Source organism: Bos taurus, chromosome 16 (genome assembly GCF_002263795.3).
Source record: "Bos taurus isolate L1 Dominette 01449 registration number 42190680 breed Hereford chromosome 16, ARS-UCD2.0, whole genome shotgun sequence".
NCBI classification, from domain to species: Eukaryota; Metazoa; Chordata; class Mammalia; order Artiodactyla; family Bovidae; genus Bos; species Bos taurus.
In genome coordinates, this window is record NC_037343.1 from 54,024,241 (window position 1) to 54,047,621 (window position 23,381).

At 45.7% G+C, this 23,381-nt stretch overlaps 1 protein-coding gene across 1 annotated transcript in view; it reads right to left on the reverse strand.

Annotated features, from left to right (window-relative positions):
- The window catches only part of PDPN (podoplanin), a gene marked incomplete at its 3' end in the record, with an annotated part of 32,229 nt that extends 13,440 nt beyond the window's left edge, over positions 1 to 18,789 (reverse strand). The window contains 1 exon segment of the mRNA NM_001033120.1: positions 18,723 to 18,789. Within this exon segment, the coding sequence (NP_001028292.1) occupies positions 18,723 to 18,789 (67 nt within the window).
- Between the last annotated feature and the right edge of the window lie 4,592 nt (positions 18,790 to 23,381).

Below are 23,381 nucleotides of genomic sequence, written 5' to 3' on the forward strand. Positions count from 1 at the left end.
CTTTTATGGCATCCAGTCAATATATTACATGGCTAATTGGTTCATAGCACTTGTCTGGCACCATTAAATTAATCCAGAGGGTGTGGTCTAGTGGTTAAGAATCTACCTGCCAACACAGAGGACTTTTGATCCCCGGTCTGGGAAGATTCCACACGCCGCAGAGCAACTAAGCCTGTGTGCCATGACTACTGAGCCTGTGCTCTACAGCCTGTGCTCCAAAACAAGAGAAGCCACCGCAGTAAGAAGCACACACACTGCAAGGTGAGAGTAGAGTAGCCCCTACTTGCCGCAGCTAGAGAAAGCCTTCACATACCAGTGAAGACTCAGTCCAGTCCAAAGTACATAAAAATAAATTAATTAATCCAGAGAACTGAAATATCAATAGGAGGAAGGAAATGAACAAATGCAACATAAGCTCAAGTCCCATTTTATTTAACAAAATCGGGAAATAAAGCTTATTTCTTTAAGTTTTCTGGGGTAGAATAGAGTGATAAAATTGAGAAATATATATATTCTTTGGAATAGATGCTGCAATAATTTTTTTAATTAACTGGCATTTGCATATACCTTATAAGTGGCAAGGTCTGCCATTAGTCAAACTGATTAAGCTTGTTTTGTCTCTCTGAATATCATACTTACAAACTCTTTCTCAAGATTATGTAAATATTCATCTACATTTTCTGTAAGTTTTTGTTTTTACACTGAATCTATTTGTCCTGTGTTTATCTTGAAGCATGATGTAAAACGGGAATATAAATTAGATTTTCATCCAAAAATTAAGCTGGTGTGTTTGTCCCCACTTACCAGATGAGCAAAGTGAGGCTGACAGAGACCTTCCTTGACCAACCTTTGTTGAAACTCCTGAGCCCTCTTCTCAGTGAGGCCATGTCCTCAGGCTTCAGTGTTCATCATTACAGAGTCTAGTTTCAGCAAGAACCCTGCTAAGTCAGTTTATAGAGAATCACTTGATTCTCTCTAATCAAGTTCTCCATCTCCCACCTTTGATTTCTAAATCCCTGGCCTGCCTTTAGCAAGAATCCTGTTAGGCTAGTTTAGCAAGAATCCCCCTACCTTTGAGGTCTCTTCTTCACAATTTTCCATCCACTGCCCCTCTCTCTGCTTCTTGGCTATGAATCCTCAGCTGTCCCCGTTGTACTCAGAGTTGAACCCCATCTCTCTTCCCTGAGGCAATAGTCTTGAATAAAATCTTCCAACTGTTTGAACAAGTGCCAGAATAACTTTCTTTACAAGGTCAGAAGTTTAACGATTTTCTGAGTTGGCCTGGTCAGTAAGCAGATGCAAAGCCAAGTGTTTTAGACTGCTCATTGGCCCCTCAAACCCTTTTCTGTGCCTCTGGGGTAGCTGTTGCCTGGAAAATGCCCTTCCCTGGGTTCTGACATCCTTCCTTTTCACCCCCATCCTCACTCTCCCTTAAATTATAATCCTGGTTATAGAAAGCACTTGCTTTCTTGAGCATCTCACCTCCCCTTATGAGACACCATCTGTTAGAATCCCTCAGTCTAATTATGTAGTGACCACAATTTCTATTTCCTCAAATGAGTTCCCTTGCTAGGACTGAGGTTTCAGAAGTGGCAGATTAGAAGACAGGCGTGGTCTGCCTTACAAAGGCTGTACTTCTCAGAGCCGAGGTACTCTTGGTTCTACAAAAAAAGGCAGCAGCAATGATGGGGTGGAGATTGGAGCCTTTCTGAGTTCACCTCTATTTCCCAGAATACTTATTGTACACCTACTACATGCTGGGGGCTTCCCTGATAGCTCAGTGGTAAAGAATCTGCCTGCCAGTGTAGGAGAGGTGAGTTCAATCACTGGGTCAGAAAGATCCCCTGGAATCTGGAGGAGGAAATGACAACCTACTCCAGTATTCTTTTCTGGGAAATCCCATGGATGGAGGAGCCTGGTGGGCTATAGTCCACAGCGTTGGAAAAAGAGTTGGACTTGACTGAGTGACTAAACAATGATACCTGCATGTTGGGCCCCATTCTCGGCACTGGAAACAGAAAAGTGAACCAGGTGAGGTCTCCATTCTCATGGATTTGGGTACTGTTGGGGTGGGATAGGAGGAGGGACTCTCAACAGGCAGACAAGGAAAATTTCAAGCTGGTGCTCCTGCACCCACTTCAGATCTCTGCTTAAGGGGTATTTTCTCAGGAGGCTTCTTGACCACCCACTGAAATCATAACATACTATTTAGTGAATTAGTATATTCACTAACTGACTATCCCTCTAGAACACAAGCTCAGTAAAGGCTGTTTCATCTTGATGTCCCCATTGTCTACGATACTGGCACAGAGTAGGCACTCAGTGAGTATTTGTCTAATGACTGAGTGATCTCCAGTTAAGTGAAAAGCTGGTCTCACTAACCCTGAAGCCCAGAATGCAGCACCACACACTTGAGAAGCAGGCTGATCAATGTGGCTGGACAGTGAGAGACAAGACCGGGGAGGGGTAGAGGGCCAGACTGGTGGAATTCTGTACGAAGGGCTTTTGATTTGAACTTAATTTTATAGCCAGAAGATGCTCTGAGTGTGGGAAGGACCTAACTCCAGCCTCAGGAGCCACTCTAGTGCCACAGAATAGATGTAGGTGTTGGGGAAGGTGCCAGCGTCAGACTGAAGCTGAGCATCACTTAGACTGTTGTCCAGGCAGAAGTGGGCAGTGCTTACACCAGGGCAGAGCAGCAGGAAGGGAAAGAACTGGACAGGTATTAACTGGAAAGCATCTAAAGTCACTATCCCAACAAACGGAAATAAGCATGAAACCTCAGAGGCGAGACTTTTACCGTCTGTTGCCATTCTGTGGATAACAACATTTAGAATATGAATGGATGAACTGAGTAAAGCAGGCTGTTCCCATACGGTGCTGAGTCCTTTACTAGATTTTACCTCGTGCTTTTTTTGGAGGGCGGTAAGAACTCAATCCTAAAGGAAATCAACCCTAAGTATTCATCAGGACTAATGCTGAAGCTGAAACTCCAATACTTTGGCCACGATGCAAGGAGCTGACTCATTGAAAAAGACCCTGATGCTGGGAAAGATTGAAGGCAGAGTGAGAAGGGGATGACAGAGGATAAGATGGTTGGATAGTATCACCGACTCAATGGATGTGAATTCGAGCAAACGCTGGGAGATGGCGAAGGACAAGGAAACCTAGCATGCTGCAGCCCATGGGGTCGCGAAGAGTTGGGCATGACTCAGCAACTGAACAACAATAACCAATTAACAATGTTGTGATAGTTTTGGGTGAACACCAAAGCAATTCAGCTATACATAAATGTGTCTTCACTCTCCTCCAAACTTCCTTCCTATCCAGGCTGCCACGTAACTTTGAGCAAATTTCCTTGTGCTACACAGTAGGTCCATGTTGATTATCCATTTTAAATAGAGCAGTGTGTACCTGTCCATCCCCAATTCCCTAATTATCCCTTCCTGCCATCTTTCCCTCCGGCAACCACAAGCTCATTCTCTAAGTCTGGGATTCCACTGTGTCTTATGAGGACAGCCTCCCAAGTCTCCTTCCTAAGTTTTGGCAAAGAGCGTCTGCCCACTTTCCATCTCCACGTGAGGGAGAAGTTCCCTGTGGTCCTTTCTGTTGACCTGAAGCTTCAGAATTGAGCGGCTGGAGATTAAAGTGGGAAAGTTGATTTTAAAAGAAGTCAAGCTGAGTTACCCTCAGGCTTTCAAAGAAAACTGGTAGATTAAGACATCTTTCATGCTGTCTAGATTTTCTAGCATCTTGAGCTGCTCCAGCATGTAAATGCACAAACAACCCTTTGAAGATGGATGACGGCATGGCCTTGGAATGACTTTTGTGGCCATAGAGAAGTAGAATGCTCTTTTTCTTTTCTTGCAACATCCTAGGAAGTTCTGGATTTTCCCGGTAGGAAAAACTGTAAGATAGCTTACAAACAAATAATTCCAATGAAGTTTGGGAGAACGTAATGTTTTTAGAGGGAGGTCAAAACATCTATGCAGAAAACAAAACCAAAAAGTCTGCTTCTCATCTTTTGCCCAGGCACAGGCTTTTACGTATTATTTTTCTATCATGTTTCGAAACTGTGCTCAGAAGCCTGAAAACAAACACACCCCAAACTGCAGGGAGGTGCCAATCTCCAATGTTTTCCAACTTTCTGCAGACCACCCACCATGATCTCCAAGATAACTCAGATCTTTATACTATCTGTCATCTTCATTCAGAACGTCCCAAATAGCTGTTTGATAGTGCTCCCTTAAATTACCATGAATTGGGTTTCTGCAACCGGAATAAAAGGTATTTGGACTTCGCTTTTATTTATCACATCTTGAGTGACCCCTCTGGTCTCACAGGCTGGCCCACATCCAGACCTTGTACAGCCAGCCTTAAAGCCATTTGCTAATCCAGGGCCCTACCTCTGATCGTCAACTCCTGGCAGACCCAGGGTTGTGGTCAGTACAATCACTGATATGGTCAATGGGTTTCCCACCCACCTCCACCCCTTGCAAGGATCCTGGTAAATTGCTTAGTGGATCAAAGTTTGGACAAGGAAAATCTAGGCAACTCCAAGAGGGCTTGGCCCCACCACTCAGCATTCCACAGGGATGAACGCACTCTTAATTTTCCTCCAGGCAGTACAGTACTAATCACAGCACATACCATCCCCTTTTCCCCATGCCTGGCACCATAGGTTAAGTATTTAGTAGGGGTTTGTTGAGTGACTGACTGAACGAGTACACTTCTAACCAAACAGGAGATTTCCTTTGAGTTATCCCTTATAACATTCCTGCCATTGTCCCCTGTGCTTCACCCATGAGTTGTCAAACGCCTTCTCCTGATGAAAGAGACAGCAGGGCTGAAAATAGGATACTTTTCCTATAAGGATGAACTCTGCTGCTCTGCTCTTTGATTTTTAATGAGCAGCAGCCTGCCCACTAACTGTGTCCGGTCCTGTCAGTCCCTCCAACACAGGGCTGAGACTGCTCACTGCTGGCATCGGCAATGTGTTCCTCTCCCATAAAAATCAAGAGAAACATGTCAAGGCTGCAGAGATCAGACAAGTGTCACTAGTTCCTCTAGAGAAATCAGAAGAAACGCTACACATTAATATTTGGAGTAGCGACCATCCCCTGACTTCAGAGAAGGGGCTGTTGTGCTCAATGCCCCAAGGATGCCTTTCAGGGGGGAGCAGTTTTCTTTGGGCTGTGGGTGGGGTCACCCCTCTGGGTCACCTCCCAAAGTTGAAGGTAGTGTTCTGAAAGTCTCTGCAGCTGAGCACAGCAATAAAGAAAGGGGAGGGGCTGGCGATGGCTGGGGACTCCTGTTTCATTTCAGAAGGAAGGACTCACGCCAAGTCATTGGCAGGTGGAAGGTGCAGGCTCACAGCCCATAAGATATGTCTCCAACTACATCCATTCTTTCCCCTTCGATGGAGGGAAAGGAATTGAGACCTACTGCGTAAACTTTACCAATCTTCCCAGTTAATTCCCATGAGGAAATTAGTTTAATTTTTGTTGTTTAGTTGCTCAGTTGTGTCCGACTCTTTGTAGACCACCAGGCTTCTCTGTCCGTGGGGTTTCCCAGGCAAGAATACTGGAGTGGGTTGCCATTCCATTCACCTGCCTGGGGAGGTGGATCCTTTACCACTGAGCCACCAGGGAAGCCCCAGGTATTTTAATAATGGTGACCAAACATTTGTGCCAAGCACTCTCTTTTGATCTTCAAAAAAGCCTTGAAAACTAACATCGTCCCTATTTTGTAAATGAGGATGGTGGGGCTGAGAGTAAGCTGCCCACGTAGTCAGCAAGGGGTGATGCAGGGGTTACACATCAGGATCTGTCAGACTCCAGAGAAATCCCCGGTTCTAACCACTGTGTAACACAGCCCTCATGCGTATTGGTCACTTTTCCACAGCTCCCACTCATTTTCCTCCCCAACTCAACTCCATCACTGCCCATCCAGACCCTACCTATGCTCCAGGTAAAACATCTCTTTCTTCAGAGACCGCTCGCTCCTTCCCAACACCCCCCACCAAGGTGTCAGGAGGAAGTACCCTCCTCTAAACTGGTGTTGCTGTTGCTCAGTTGCTAAAAGTCATGTCTAACTCTGCAAGCTTAATTCATGTACACTCAACTCACTAGCGCCCTGTGTTATACGGCAACTTCCCACTAGCTATTTTTATTTTATCCAGACTGCAGCACTCCAGGCTCCTTTGTCCTTCACCATCTCCCGGAGTTTGCTCAAACACGTCCATTGAGTTGGTGATGCCATCCAACCATCTCATCCTCTGCTGCCCTCTTCTCCTTTTGCCTTCAATCTTTCTTAGCACCAGGGTCTTGATAACTCTGCATTCAAGACTTTCTTCCTGCTAGCAGTCTCTGATAGCTGAATGAATGGATGAGTATTTACACTTTATAGGACTGAGGAGAATGAATCAGCTTATCCACTCACTCCAACTGCAAACAGGGCTCAGGACCCCTCTTCAAATGTTAAAACTAGAGGTTGTTGGTTACAACCTCAATCAAGATTACTCAACCTGAGGGAAGGTCTCTCTCTTAACCAAAAGCAGAGTGTTCTCAGTAAAGGAGGAAATGAGTCCATAGTGCTGAAGACTGGAATCAACGCTCTTGTTTAACTTTTCCGGAACCTGGCCAGGAGGCCACCTCTTAGGGAGAACTACTTAGTTATTAATACTTGAATAATCAAATGACTAAGGCAGGCTTTAGAAGTGCTGGCCTGGAACACAGCATCTCAACTGTGTTGGGAAACCCTCACCATCTGCTCGGAAACCGAGCTTCTGATTCATGCAGGGCTGTCAGCTGAGCAGGCCCTGATTTCGCAAGAGTGAAAAGAGAAGCCCCTTTGGCTCTGACCTCACCATCCACGCATACAGCTTGCACACAGCTCAGCTGTGAGCCCAGGAGGATGAGGCCCTCCAGGAATGTACAGGATGTAGCTGTGTTTCCACTGACTGCTCTTGGCCTTGGTCTGAAGCCTGGTTTGGGAGTTTGAAGTGTGCTTCGGTAAAATTTTTTAAAAATAATACTCTTCTGACCCTCTTTGCCATCTTTCTCCCCTTGTTCCGATGAATGGGGAATTCAGGCAGCAAAGTAGGGCTTATTATTTCTGTGCTGTTTTAGCTGAGTTTCTCCCCAGGAACCCATCAGTTACATCAGACTAGATGTCTTACTATTACCCCAAACTCACTGTGTCTATAAGAGAGTGCATAACTTACTGTTCTTTCTCATCAAATTGGTTCCTTATCTCTCATCCCTCCAATCTGATTTCTATCACCTGCTTTCTTGTCATTCCTGCCAAAAGGCTGGGTTTCTTCCCCTCTTCCTCGTGCCAAATGTTTTTACCAACCATATGTTCTTTTAAGTGCTGAATAAGATGGGTCCTCCTCTCGTCTCTAAGGAGCGAGAGATATATATCAGACAGTTAAAGTACAGTGATAAGAACAGCCAGAGTGATTTGAAAAAGAATAAAGAGGAGGACTAACACTTCTCAATTTCAAAACTTACTACAAAGAGTAAGTACTACTACAGTAGTCAGGACCATGTGGTACTGGCATAAAGATAAATGTATAAGCCAATAGAATAGAATTGAGAGTCCAGAAATAAACCCACACATTTCTGGGAAAGTGACTATTTAAATTTATTTTTAATTGGAGGATAATTGCTTTATAATGTTGTGTTGGCCTCTGCCATAGGACAATGTGAATCAGTCATAAGTATAGATTATGTCCCAACCTTCTTGATCTTCCCCCCCACCAACCCCCCATCCCAACCCTCTGGGTTGTCAAAGAGCATTGGGTTAAGCCCCCCATGTTATACAGCTACTTCCCACTAGCTACCTATTTTACATACGGCAATTACACGTTTCACTGCTACTCTCTCAATCTGTCCCATCCTCTCTTTCTCCTATTGTGTCTACAAGTCTATTCTCTATGTCTGCGTCTCCATCCCTGCCCTGCAAATAGGTTCATCAGTATCATTTTTCTAGATTTCATACATATGCATTAATACATGATATTTTTTTTCCTCTGACTTATTTCACTCTGAATAATATGATTTAGGGTTATCCACCTCACCAGAACTGACTCAAATTCATTCCTTTTTTGTCTGAGTAATATTCCATCATATATATATATATATATATATATACACTACAACTTCTTTATCCATTCATCTGTCGATGGACATCTAGGTTGCTTCCATGTCCTGGCTGTTGTAAATAGTTCTGCAATGAACATTGGGGTACATGTGTTATGGGCAATCATTCTGACAAAGGTATCAAGATAATTCAGTGGAAAGAATCATCTTTTCAACCAAATGGTATTGGGACAACTAGTCTTCTTCATGCAAAAGAATGGAGTTGGACCTCTATTTCACACCACGATTACTTCATTAAAATTAATTTCAAATGAATCATAGACCTCAATGTAAGAGCTAAAACCATACAACTGTTGGAAGAATATATAAGAGTAAATCTTTGTGACCTTGGATTAGGCAATGGCTTCCTAGATAAAACACCAACAGCAGAGGCAACAAAAGAAAAAATAGATAAATTGGACTTCATCAGTTTTTAAAATTTGTGCTTCAGTGAATGCTATCAAGAGATTGAAAAGCCAACTCACAGAGTGGGAGGAATGCTGACAATTCCTAAGTCTGATAAAGGTCTAGTACCCAAAATATTAATACATACAGAATTAAACAATAAAAAATGACTATTCAATTTTAAAATGAGAAAACAAGATTAGATACTTCTTCAAAGAAGATATATAAATGGTCTTTAAGCACATGAAAAGCTGTACAATGTCACTGGACATTAGGGCCATGCAAATCAAAATTATAATTAGATACCACTTCATACCCATTAGGATATCTACAATTTTAAAAAAACAAACCAACCACTCAACCAAATGGGAAATAACAAGATTTGGCAAGGATATAGAGAAATTGGAACTTTGGCAATGTTGGTAGGAATGTAAAATGGAACCACTTTGGAAAACAGTTTGGCAGTTCCTCAAAAAGTTAATTGATAAGTGAAGAATTGATGCCTTAGAACTGTGGTGCTGAAGAAGACTCTTGGGAGTCCCTTGGCAGCAAGGAGATCAAACCAGTCAATCCTAAAGGAAATCAGGTCTGAATATTCATTGGAAGGACTGAAACTGAAGCTGAAGCTCCAATATTTTGGCCACCTGATGTGAAGAGCCGACTCATTAGAAGAGATGACGCTGGGAAAGATTGAAGGCAGAAGAGGACAACAGAGGATGAGATGGTTGGATGGCATCACCGATTCAATGGACACGAGTTTGAGCAAGTTCGGGGAGACGGTGTAGGACAGAGAAGCCTGGGGTGCCGCAGTTCATGGGGTTGCAAAGAGTCGGACGTGATTGAGCGACTGAACAACAACAAAAAGTTAAACAAAGAGCTACAGAGCGTGTGTGTGTGTGCATAGTCACTCAGTCGTGTCTGGCTCTTTGCAACCATTTGGACTGTAGCCTGTCAGGCTCCTGTCCATGGGATTTTCCAGGCAAGAATACTAGAGCTGCCATTTCCTCCTCCAGGGGATCGTCCAGATCCAGGGACTGAACCCATGTTTCCCGAATTGCAGGATTCTATTACCTCTGAGCCACCTGGAAAGCCTAGAGCTACCATGTAAAAGTGAAAGTCGCTCAGTCATGTCCTACTCTTTGTGTCCCCATGGACTGTAGCCAGTCAGGCTGCTCTGTCCATGGAATTCTCCAGCCAAGAATACTGGAGTGGGTAGCCTATCTGTTCTCCAGGGAATCTTTCTGACCCAGGAATCAAACCGGGGTCTCCGGCATTGCAGGTGGATTCTTTATCAGTTGAGCTATCAGCCATCTGAACTACCAGGGAAGTCCCTGAGCTACCATATGACCCAGCAATTCTATTCCTAGATGTATCCTTGAGAGAAATGAAAACACATGTCCATACAAAGACTTGTACATGAATGTTTATAGCAGCATTATTCATAATAACCCCAAAGTGGAAACAACCCAAATGTCCATCCATGGATGAACAGATAAGAAAAATGCAGTATTAGCCACACCATGGAGTATTATTCAGCTATAAAAAGGAATGAAATTCAGACTCATGCTACAAATGCATGAACCTTGAAAACACCATGCTAAGTAAAAGAAACCAGACACAAAGCACCGTGTACTATATGATGACATTTATATGAAATATCTAAAATAAGCAAACTCATAAAGACAGAAAGCAGATTAGTGGTTGCTGGGGGAGATGGGGGGACATGGGGACAACTGCTAATGGTTTGGGGTTTTGGAGGAAGGGGTGATAAAAATATTCTAAAACTGACAGTGGTGATGGCTGCACAACTCTGAATATACTAAAACCCACTGGACTGTCTATTCTAAAGGGGTTAATTTTACAACATGAGAATTACATATCAATAAAAATTTTAATATAGTGATGAATGTTATAAGATGTGAATAAGAAATCGGGAAATGAGGAAAGAATAATAAGAAACCTGGAGGATCCTTGGTGGCAGAGAATAAGAATCCGCCTACCAGTGCGGGAGACATAGGTTTGATCCCTGGTCCAGGAAGATCCCGCAATGAGAAGCCCGTGCACTGCGACAAGGAGTCGCCCCCGCTCGACACAATTAGAGAAAGGCTGTGTGCAGCAAGGGAGCCCCAGCAAAGCCCAAAAAACAAACGAAAAAAGAAGCCTGGAAATACTGTGCTGTAAGTCTTGCTGGCTCTCATTCCCCTAAATCTGATCTCATTCTCCCGTGTGTTGTCATTACACTTAGTCTCTCTACCTCCTGATTCTCCCCTTCCCCCCAGACTAGTTGCCCATAAACTAGATTCAATCCCATGTGGTGCCCTTATCATTACATTTCCCCCCGACAGCCACTATTCATGGCCCACTCTGCTCCCATTTGACTATATTACAGGAAAAGGTTTAGCTCACACTCACCTTGGATTCAGCCTTCTCTCAACAGATTTCCTGCAATTCCCCAACTCGACACCCTTGACTCCAGCCAGCCTCCATGGCTTTTCCCCGCCCTGGACGCCCATACCTTTTCCCACACAAACTCCAGATTGTTCTAATTTCTGTGCATTTGCTTGAGCATTCCTTCCTGCCTAGAATGCCCTTCCCTACCACCCTGTCCAACCAACCCCACCATTTTTCACCACCAAGATCAAGTCCCATCCTCCCCCGAAGGGTTTTTCCAGTTCCCAAGGCCCACAAGAATCTCATCTCCAAACCTGCATCTGGTAATGCTGTGTGTCACACAGGACATGCCGTTTTACACCACTTTTTCTGTTCTTATCTGTATATGCCACAGACATCTGCCTTGCTTCCCTGTGTGAACCGTAATCCCATGTATGACTCCTTTCTAACTCTTAAAGTTCTTATTAAGATATGTGCTCTATAAATGCTTACGGGGACAGGGATTATGTTCTTTAACTAGGTACCCCAATATAGGTCTAGTTCTTCAATCTGAATTATGTGTCTAGCAAATAACTGTGATGTTATGCTGTCAAAGTTGCTTGAAGAAATCAACTGGCTGACAACTCTGAGAGTCCTTGGCAGCCTCAATCTAAGAATAGCTGGCTGTTGTGCTGAATGTTTAGCGATATGGGTTCTGGGGTTGGACTGCCTGGAGTCAAGTCTCACCACTGTCATTTACTAGCTCTGGCTCTGTGTGTAAGTTACTGAATCTTTCTGAGCCTCTTTACCTATCTATAAAATACAAATAGTTCCTATCTTCAAGTTATGTTGGATGGATTAATCAAGTGGGGCTTGCAAAGTGCTTGACACTAAGCACTCACTTCCTAGGTGAGGCAGTGATAAAGAATCTGACTGGCAAGCATGAGACTCAAAAGAAGCGGGTGTGATCCCTGGGTCAGGAAGAACCCCTGGAGGAGGAAATGGCAACCCACACCAATATTCTTGCCTGGAAAATTCCATGAACAGAGAAGCCTGGCAGACTATAGTCCATGGAGTCCCAAAGAGTGGGACACAACTGAGCACAGGACACACACACACACACACACACAATGTTATTATATTATAATAACATTATATTATATATTATATAGTTCCGTACAGTTAGAACCCTGTATGGAACAATTGATTGGTTCAAGATTGAGAAAGAAGTAGGGCTGTCTGCTGTCACCCTGTTTGTTTAACCTATACGCTGAACACATCATGAGAAATGCTGGGCTGGATGAGTTACAAGCTGGAATTAAGAGAGGAGGGAGGAACATCAACAACCTCAGATATGCAGATAATACCACTCTAATGGCACAAAGTGAGGAGGAACTAAAGAGCTTCTTGATGAGGGTGAAGGAGGAGAATGAAAGAGCAGGCTTAAGACTAAATATATTAAAAAACAAAACAAAACTAAGATCATGGCATCTGGCCCCATTATTGCATACGAAATAGAAGCAGGGAAGTAGTGACAGATTCCTCTTCTTGGGCTCCAAAATCACTGCAGACGGTGACTGCAGCCATGAAATCAGAAGACGGTTACTTTTGGGCAGGAAAGCGATGACCAACCTAGATGGTGTGTTGAAAAGCAGAGATGCTACTCTGCCAACAAAGATCTGTATAGTCAGGCTATAGTCTTCCCAGTGGTCACATAGGGTTGAGAACTGGTCAGTAAAGAAGGCAGAACACCAAGGAACTGATGTCTTCGAACTGTGTGCTGGAGAAGACTCCTGATAGTCCCTTGGACAGCAAGGACATCAAACCAGTCAATCTTAAGGAATATCAACCCTGAATACTCACTGGAAGGACTGATGCTGAAGCTGAAGCTCCAGTATTTTGTTCATCTGATGCAAACAGCTGACTCATTGGAAAAGTCCCTGGATGCTGGGAAAGATCGAGGGTAGAAGGAGGAAAGGCTATCAGGGGATGAGATGGCTGGACAGTATCACCAATGCAATGAATACGGACTTGGGCAAACTCCTGAGATGTTGAGGGACAGGGAGGCCTGGTGTGCTACAGTCCATGGGGTCGCAAAGAGTCAGACACAACTGGGCAACTGAACAACAATAACATCCATTTACTGGGCTTTCCTGATGGCTCAGATGGTAAAGAATCTGCCTGCAATGCAGGGTTTGATCTCTTGAGTTTGATCTCTGGGTTGGAAAGATTCCCCTGGAGAAGGGAATGGCTACCCATTCCAGTAGTTTTGCCTGGGATATCCCATGGACAGAGGAGCTTAGTGGGCTCCAGTCCATGGGGTCACAAAGAGCCAGACGTGACTGAGAAACTAACAGTTTCACATTCCAATGCTAATATACAGTTAATGCTGTGAACACTGCACATCCAGAATCTAGTTCCTTTAGTTACACAGATTCAGAAATTTAATCTTATTATAGGGTGATCTAGATCACATGAAATCCTTTCTCCCTCAGTTCAGTTCAGTTGCTCAGTCGTGTCTGACTCTTTGCGACCCCATGAATCACAGCACACCAGGCCTCCCTGTCCATCACCAACTCCCAAAGTTTACTCAAACTCATGCCCATTGAGTCAGTGATGCCATCCAGCCATCTCATCCTCTGTTGTCCCCTTCTTCTCCTGCCCCCAATCCCTCCCAGCATCAGGGTTTTTTCCAATGAGTCAACTCTTAGAGTGAGGTGGCCAAAGTATTGGAGTTTCAACTTCAGCATCAGTCCTTACAATGAACACCCAGGACTGATCTCCCTAGCCACGCTCTTATGAGTCCAGGAATTCAAATAGCTTATGGACAAAAGGAAATAGTTCTTCAGTGGTCTCTGCCCACATTTGTTATCCCAGGCATGCCCTTCTCAAGAGTGAAATACCTGAAATGCTGTCTGTTGCACACAGACTAAGGGCACGTAGGGGGAAAACATCTCCAGACTGTGACAGAACAGTTCTAGGGGCACTTGGACTGAGACCAGAACCCTTCAGCCACCAGACAGGACACCTTACCGTAGCCGTTAGCAAGGATACCGTTTACCTTGCCTGACTCACAAAGAAGTTACTCAGTCAATATTTAACTAAACGCATTCCTCAGGCAGGACAAGTTTCACACCATCTAGTCCTTACTCCTTTCCCCTCCCTGTCTAGATTCTAGGCAGACAAACTCCTCCAGGCAGGATACCATTCATTGGATCACAATTTTGCTTAAGTAAGTCGTGTTTCAACACCCAGATGAAGACAGCGTGATAAATTACGGAAATACTCTCATTAGTAATGTTGACGCATCTTCTAGAGGCCCTTCCCTATCTGCTACAAATGTAACAGTGACAATCATTTCCATTCCCCCAGGGCTCAGTGACATTCTCTCTTTACTATCTGGAACACTGACCCTCTGGACAGAGGTCACCTTCCGGAAGGCTGATTATCCTATTGCTAAATTTGTTGTTTTTGTGTTTTGTGGGGTTCCCGCCCCCATATAAAATTTAGTGTTGCCCTGACAATTTCAGTGTGCAGCTCCTCAGACAAGTAGGTATATGAAGTGGCCAGATCTACAAATTTCCCTCAGAGGATTAAACCCATCTCCTCTGAGCAGTTCCTGAGGCAAAGGCACTGGGCCAGGTGAAAAATCGGGAAAACCCATCTGTCCCCACCCATTGAAGCTCCAGGGAACGCTTGCCCTGGACTGGCCGCCAGGAGCAGGCGGGCTGGTGGGCACTGGGGTGAGTCTCGAGGGAAGGAAAACAGTCACCTCAGTTTCCTGCCTTGGATGAAGGTGGCAGAATTCCAGTTGCTCCCTAACCTGGCTCCATCTCATAACCCTCAGATAAAATGCCCCATCACTTCCCTTTCCCCCAAGGTTTTAGGAAATCAGTAGGGAAAGGATTCAGAACTCCAATCAAAAGGTGCTTTTAGGGCTTTCCTGGTGGCTCAGTGGTAATGAATCAGCTTGCTAATGCAGAAGACATGGGTTCGATCCCTGATCTGGGAAGGTCCCACATGCCGCAGAGCAACTAAGCCCGTGCACCACAACTATTGAGCACGGGGACTGCAACACTGAGCCTGCTCACCTTACAGCCCGTGTCCGCAACAAGAGAAGCCACTGCAGTGAGGAGCCTGTGCACCGTGACTAGAGGGTAGCCCTTGGCTTGCCTCAACTAGAGAAAAGCATAGTCCAGCAATTAGGGTCCAGCAATGGACCCAGCGCAGCCAAAAATAAATACTTAATTTTTTTTAAAGGTGTTTTATCTCTTTTGCTCACCCCTGTGGGAATCCCAAGATTTATCTCTGTAGCCCACCCGATGACCCCACTCATTTGATTTTCTTCCAACAAAACACTCTCACTGAGTATTTCTTTGGAATACCCAAGGAGTGGGAGGGTCCTTAGAGAGCCTTACAGGAGTTGATTTAACTTCTTCAAGTCTCACAAAGGTACTGCCAGCTATATGAGCCTCTCCTCTCTCAACATCCTCCCCCATAATATTTCCACAAGCTGTAACCTGGCACGCCTGTTCTTGGAAGCCAGAAATATGACAAATATTCAGATAAGCCAGTGGAATTTAAAGCACACGTTCATCGTTTTGCTGGTAAGGACTCAAATGCAATGCTTTACGTTAGGTGTGCCTTCCTCAAAAGTGCTTAGAATTTCATATCCAGCATATCAGGAGATGCTGAGTTTCTATTTGGGGAAAGCATGAACAAATCCTATTTTAATGTACCGTGACATTTTCATTCTAAAAGGAATATTACGGTAAGTATCAAATGTAAAGAACTTTATATACCTTGAAAATTTTTTGTTTTCATGTTTAAGGAGTTTAAAGCAAGGTTAACCTTTAATTTCAAGTTCAACCTTTTTTTTTCCCCCCAATGTGTAATGCAGGTTAAAAAAAAAAAAGCTTGAGGTTTGGAGTTAGGCCTGTTTTTGGAATCTGGCATATTCTGAAGATAATAATGTATAATTTAAGGATGCATGATGATTTAATGAGGGAACCATGACATTCCTGGCATGTGGTGGGGGATGGGCATTGGAGAGAGGTGGTGTCCCTCCCGCTCGGTCACACCATCCACCTTCATGCCAAGGTTGGGGGTCCTTGTAATTCTCAGTATAGACTTACTCACTGGTTACTCACTTCAAAGGCCAGAGGAAGCGGGGGCAGGCCGCCGTGTACCTCTGATCAGCCTGGGTTCCTCCCTCTTGCCATGTCCCAGTTTAGCCTTCTCAAGCGAGGATACTTTTTAGAAACGTGCTTTCATATATTAAATGCTATCTTGGATCTCACATGCCAGTGTCATCAGAGCCTCCCTCGAGAAGGCTCTAACAGACCTGAGATACCTTAAGTGCAACAAAACTCTTAGCAACTCGTGAAGATTTCCAAGCCTCCGAAACTGGCAAGAGTTTTGGGGAAAGCACAGGGAAATGTGTTCATCGCATGATTAATCCTGGGTGGACTGGTCCGGGAAAAAGCACATGTGAGTTTTCAGCAAGCAGCAGCCTGCAGAATTTCACAAAATAAACGATCTTACGGAGCGACCTGTGTACGTGTCTTGGATGAAAGTTCAGAGTGAAGGTGGGGCCTGACAGTGGAGGAGAATGCCAGATGTGTGGACCCCTGAGCTCCTTTAAATCCACTAATATCTCATGAGACCCAGAGGACATCTCAACCCAGAGGACCAAATTGTACAACTGAACCAGATTATAATTTTAGAAGAGGGAAGCCCAGTAGGGAGTAGACTCCTAAGAGAAGGATAATAAAATTCATCACCATAATTACCCCTAGCTCAACTCCCCGACAAGAGCCCACAATGGCTCAGCTCAAAGAAGTTATTCATCCATATTCAAGTTGCCTCGCTCATTATCCTCAGACAAAACCCCTCCTGGGCCTCAACTCTTAGCCAGCAGCCCAGTAACTCTGCATTGACACACAGCCCCCGGGGACAGGGCCAGGGTGCTTCAGTCTTTCCCAATCGAGTTGCTATTACCAGAAGTGGCTGGTTTTTCAGCCACAACTATTTTTTTTTAAATTATTACTTCTTTTTAGGAGTACCTTTGATATTCAGAATTGGCTTAAAGATAATTACAGCTAAACTCTTCCCTGGGGCAAGGGGGTTGCAGGGGAGTCGGTGGGGGCGGGGGGGGGGGGGGAGGCTAGGGGAGGGGAGAGGATGCCACCCAGTGGCCCTCTTTCCTGAGCAGAGCTGGGACGAGGCTCAATTTGGGGGCCTCCCACATCTTGCCCTGCTGAGCACAAAATGGTGTCATTTGCAGTCTGGCCAAAAATGAAATGTAACTGAAATGCAGAGCCATGTATGTTGCTCTGGAGAGAGAAGTTCCAAAGACAGGACCACCATGAATAGCTCACCACCCAGCAAAAAGAGGGCTTCCCACCCAGATGGCACAGGGGTAAAGAACCCGCCTGCCATTGCAGGAGATACAGGAGACTCGGGTTCAATCCCTGGGTCCGGAAGATCCCCTGAGGAGGAAATGGCAACCTGCTCCAGTATTCTTGCCTGGGAAATCCCACGGACAGAGGAGCCTGCTGGGCTACAGTCCATGGGCTGACAGAACAGTTGGACACAACTGAGCACACATGCACAGCACAGAGAGCACCTCAGTCTCCAAGCAGCGCACACAGGGAAACACACCCTGAATCACTCACTGGCTGGAGCTGGTATTATAGTCTTTGTGTGGAGGCCTCCTTCAAGCCCCTCCCTTCAAGCAGGATTTCTCTGGCTCCAGGGCTACCTCCATCCTCAATTTGCAAAATGTAAAAGAGTTTCATTTCCTCAAGCTTCAACTGCAAAGATCCCTAGTTAGCTTACAATGCCTTCAACCAACATTCAGTGAGCAACTACTAAGGGCCGGATATTGTTTGGCCCTGGAGATCAAGGTGAAGACACAGCTGTGTCCACAGGAGCTTATATTCAACAGTGGAAACAGATCAAAATAAAAACCCAAGAAAAAGAAAACACTGACCAATGTGACTGGAGGCTACCAACACAGCAGCAAGGGGCAAGAGGAGGAGACGTAAGAAGAGGGAAGAAGGACAAGATAATGAGAGTGATGGGCAAGCAGTGTCCTCATTCTCAGCTCTAGAGAAGTGAAGGTCTAAGGAGTCACCAACACGCGGTCATTGACACTGTTGGCCAAGTTCCACACGTGGCCCCAAAGGAACTTAAACATCAGTGTTAATAATGGGCCACTCCCTCATGCACTCAGGACCCTCCAGTTCAGTTCTTACGCCCACACACTACCCTCTCCACAGAGGATAACGAATCCCCCCTGACCGGGCCCTGAGTGTGTCCAACGTGCTGTCTTACAGACTGGCAGCCCCCAGAGGGAGGCCGTCGCTGCACAGGGATATCCCACCCTCATCCCCAACCCTCACAGTTTTAAGGGGCCAGTACTTCTGAGGCCATGAGCATGTCTCCAATACACAGCCCTGAGAAAATCCCATCACCGCCAGTGGAAGGCGCCTGGCTGCTAGCCTTCTGTCTCTCGGGAGCCAGGAAGGGTTGGCAGGAGGTGGGTCGCCCCCGAGGGACCCTCTGCTCCCCACCTGCTACCTGTGGACTCGGGGTCCTTCCCTGGCACCCCGCTCAGCTCTTTGCCTGGGACCTGGCACCGGCTAAGCCGCCGTCTCTCCTTCTCCCGGGGCCTCCAGACCCCGGCGCGCACACTGCTCCCCCGGGCAACCTCACATTCCAGGCCCCGGCAACCCGCAAGTCCCGGCTCGCTCGTCCCCACCAGCTAGCTGCCCGGGGAGCTCCGCCCGCTGGCCTTACCTCCTTCTGCCAAGACCCAGAACGATGCACTTCCCAAAATGAAGAACAGAACTGGCACCTTCCACATTTTTCTTAGCTGACTTGTTCTTTGGGGTGGGGGGCCGAGCAGCTAGTTTCTGGGCTGGGGAAAGATGAAAAAGCTCCGTAGCCAGGGGCCTTCCCTTGATGGAGCGCGAGACGTGGGGCCTGGAAAACGGAGTCCCAGCGAGGGAGGGAATCCCCAAGTTACTTAGCTAGCAACAGCTGCCGGAGAAGCAAACTTTGCAGTTGGGAACTTTCGGATCGGAGTCAGCATTTATCTCTCCGACGAGGGCGAGGGCGGGGTGAGTCCGCGCGCTAAGGTGGTCCCAGTCTCGGGTTCGCTAGGACCGCCCCCTGCCTGTGTTTGGCCAGCGCGAAAACGATGACCTCAGGCCAGGTTTAAAGTTACAAGGCCACAGCTGCGGGGGCTGCTAGGACCCGCCGATGGGTCCCGGCAAAGTTGGCTTCTATTTGTTCCTCGACAAGAGGGAAAGGGGGCGCATGCAATAAGCGATTTTGGGGGGTAATTTTTAAACTGTATTTATTATTCTCTCTCTCTCTTTTTAAGAGTAAGGCACAAGCTTGGGTTTTTCTTCTTATAAGAAGTAAACTGTTTCCTGTGTGGCCAGTCATTTTAGCACCAAACATGGGATTGTTCTTGTAAATATTGAATTTGATGGCATTAAAAAAAAAATGCGGCCGTCCTCCTGTTGTCGGTGGGCCAGAGGCGGTTCCCACTGGTAAATTGCGCCCTTGTCTGGGGGCTGGGAGCGGGCGGGCTCTGGCTGGCGTAGGGGGTCGGGGGTGCATCCCTAGAGAGCTGGCTGGGAGCTTGGCAGGCTCGTGGGATTCGGCAGTTGTGGGGAAAATGCTGAGCGCTCAATCCAACCTCTCCCTACTTCGGTTTCAGCGCTGCGGGGCGCGGGCCCACCCGCTCATTCAGTCGGTGGGGCGCCACAGCCCAAGGGTGTCAAAAGGACCCACCAGGTCACCAACCTGTGGGCACTTCCAGCTGGGGCTCGTCCCTTCTAATCCCGGACCTTGACCCCCTAATCCCCATTTTACTGGTTCTGATCTCAGGTACTGGATGTTAGCAACAAGAAGAGAATTTGTTTTATTTCCTTTCGAACTCTTGGAATTAAATATTTTTCTCTTAAGGGTAGGCGTTGGAAAGGTGGTCCACTCCCAAATGCCATAAGTTCCATTCAACAAAAAGAGCCAGAAGATGAATGCCCCAAAGCTCCATCCTGGGGTGAAAATTGTTTTGTTTTTTTTTTTTCGGATCCTAAGGAGAAGGTGAACCCCTAGATTCCAAATTTACTTTGTCATAAGAATCATATGGGGAGATTGTAATCAGACCCTCAGGGAATTCCTAAGGCAGAAACCCCAAGAATATTTAGTAAACAGAGCCCCGGGCAGCCCTTCTCAAACACCCGTGACCCAGTCAATCACTTTTAGAATGTTGTAAAGCTTCCTGGGGAAATTCTGAATTTCTAACAATCTCCCAGGTGAAGTCTTGTCCTGGGGCTCTCAGATAGGCACTGACACCTGAAATAAGGAGAGGAAGAGACCCTGGAGAGTGCAGGGGTTGGAAACATAAAGAGAAAACTGTAGATAGGGTAATCTGAACTTACTTCCCCATCACGTTCATGCATTTTATTGGTGTCATTGCATTCATTTCAGTTCAGTCACTCAGTCGTGTCCAACCCTGTAACCCCATGGACAGCAGCACTCCAGGCTTCCCTGTCCATCACCACCTCTCGGAGCTTGCTCAAACTTATGGCCATCGAGTCGGTGATGCCATCCAACCATCTCATCCTCTGTCCTCCCCTTCTGCCCTCACTCTTTCCCAGCATCAGGGTCTTTTCCAGTGAGTTGGCTCTTTGAATCAGGTGGCCAAAGTATTGGAGTTTCAGCTTCAGCATCAGTCCTTCCAATTAATATTCATATTCAGGACTGATTTCCTTTAGGATTGACTGATTTGATCTCCTTACAGTCAAGGGACTCAAGCGTCTTCTCCAACACTACAGTTCAAAAGCATCAATTCTTCAGCGCTCAGCTTTCTTTATAGTCCAACTCTCACATCCATACATGACTACTGGAAAAACCATAGCTTTGACTGGATAGACCTTTGTCAGCAAAGTAATATCTCTGCTTTTTAATATGCTGTCTAGGTTGGTCATAGCTTTTCTTCCAAGGAGCAAGCGTCTTTTAATTTCATGGCTGTAGCGCATATCTGAGGTTATTGATATTTCTCCCGGCAATCTTGATTCCAGCTTATGCTTCTTCCAACCCAGCATTTCTCATGATGTACTCTGCATATAAGTTAAATAAGCAGGGTGACAATATGTATAGCCTTGACATACTCCTTTTCCTATTTGGAACCAGTCTGTTGTTCCATGTCCAGTTCTAACTGTTGCTTCCTGACCTGCATACAAATTTCTCAAGAGGCAGATCAGGTGGTCTGATATTCCCATTTCTTTCAGAATTTTCCACAGTTTATTGTGATCCACACAGTCAAAGGCTTTGGCATAGTCAATAAAGCAGAAATAGATGTTTTTCTGGAACTCTCTTGCTTTTTCTATGATCCCACCCTTATGGCAGAAAGTGAAGAGGAACTAAAAAGCTTCTTGATGAAGGGGAAAGAGGAGAGTGAAAAAGTTGGCTTAAAACTCAACATTCAGAAAACAAAGATCATGGCATCTGTCCCATCACTTCATGGGAAATAGATGGGGAAACAGGGGAAACAGTGTCAGACTTTATTTTTTTGGGGTCCAAAATCACTGCAAATGGTGACTGCAGCCATGAAATTAAAAGACGCTTACTCCTTGGAAAAAAGTTATGACCAACCTAGATAGCATATTCAAAAGCAGAGACATTACTTTGCCAACAAAGGTCTGTCTAGTCAAGACTATGGTTTTTCCTGTGGTCATGTATGGATGTGAGAGTTGGACTGTGAAGAAAGCTGAGCGCCGAAGAATTGATGCTTTTGAACTGTGGTGTTGGAGAAGACTCGAGAATCCCTTGGACTGCAAGGAGATCCAACCAGTCCATTCTGAAGGAGATCAGCCCTGGGATTTCTTTGGAAGGAATGATGCTAAAGCTGAAACTCCAGTCCTTTGGCCACCTCATGCAAAGAGTTGACTCATTGCAAAAGACTCTGATGCTGGGAGGGATTGGGGGCAGGAGGAGAAGGGGACGACAGAGGATGAGATGGCTGGATGGCATCACTGACTGGATGGACATGAGTCTGAGTGAACTTTGGGAGCTGGTGATAGACAGGGAGGCCTGGTGTGCTGCAATTCATGGGGTCGCAAAGAGTCAGACACAACTGAGCAACTGAACTGAACGGAACTGAGTCACCATCTGCACTGATTTTGGAGCCCCCCAAAATAAAATCTGTCACTGTTTCCATTGTTTCCCCATCTATTTGCCATGAAGTGATGGGACCATATGCCATGATCTTAGTTTTTTGAATGTTGAGTTTTAAGCCTGCTTTTTCACTCTCTTCTTTCATTTTCATCAGGAGGCTCTTTAGTTCTTCGCTCTCTGCCATAGTGTGGTGTCATCTGCACATCTGAGGTTATTAATAGTTCTCCCAGCTATCCTGATTCCAGCTTGTGCTTCATCCAGCCTGGCATTTCACATGATGTGCTCTGCATAGAACCTAAATAAGCAGAGTGACAATATACAGCCTTGACGTTGTTTTGAACCAATTTTGAACCAGCCTGCCTGGATCTTCCTGGATCAGGGATCAAATAAATCCATGTCTCCTGCATTGGCAGGCAGATTCTTTACCACTGAGCCACCAGGAAAGCCCCAGATTTCTACATTCTTGTGAAACAGCTTGAGCTCTTAGAGGGGTAACTGGCGAGATAACAGTGACATTTAACCAGGAACTCTGGGACCTTAGGAATTATCTCTTTTAACCTCAAGATATCCTTTGCACTAAAAACACTGATGATACCCATTTTACATCCAAGGAAACAGATTTTCAAAGTAGTATGGTTTCCCAAGGGGCTTCCAAAGCCAGTGTGCATCAGATGTACCTGGTTAAGATTAAGATGCTGGGAAAGAAATTAAGACCCTGAGAGCTGGACCCCACTCTAAGAGTTTCTGACCCACAGATTGGGGTTGTACCTAAGAATTTGCCTTTCTAACAAGTTCTCAGGCCCCACTTGGAGATTCATTCATTTAGAGACCACACAGATTTTCCTGCTCTCCTGGAATGACAGGTGGAGCCACAATCCCTCTGTTGCAGGACTTGAACCTGTTGGGTAGTGTGCTCTCTTGCTTAAGGATCTGGAAAGAGAGGTCTGTAAGTCACTTCTAAGAAGTGGGATCCTCTCCTGCACCCTCAGGTGGGGGCCCAAGGTGCAGAAGGAGCAGAGTCAGAACCCTCAGCCTGGGACCCTCCTCCCTGAAGGATGCTGGAGAATGAGTGTTAGGACCACTGCTGTGCCCTGTGTTCCCTGAGGCCTCTGCACAGTCTCAGGGCAGCAGGCAGAGCTTCCCCGGGAAGACTTCTCAGCATCTTCTCTTGCTTCTCAACACAAAGGGCTCCAGAGCTGAGATATAAATGATATTAAAGGCACCTCTGTGACTCAGGGATAAATGCTGGGCTTAGGTGAGTGAGTT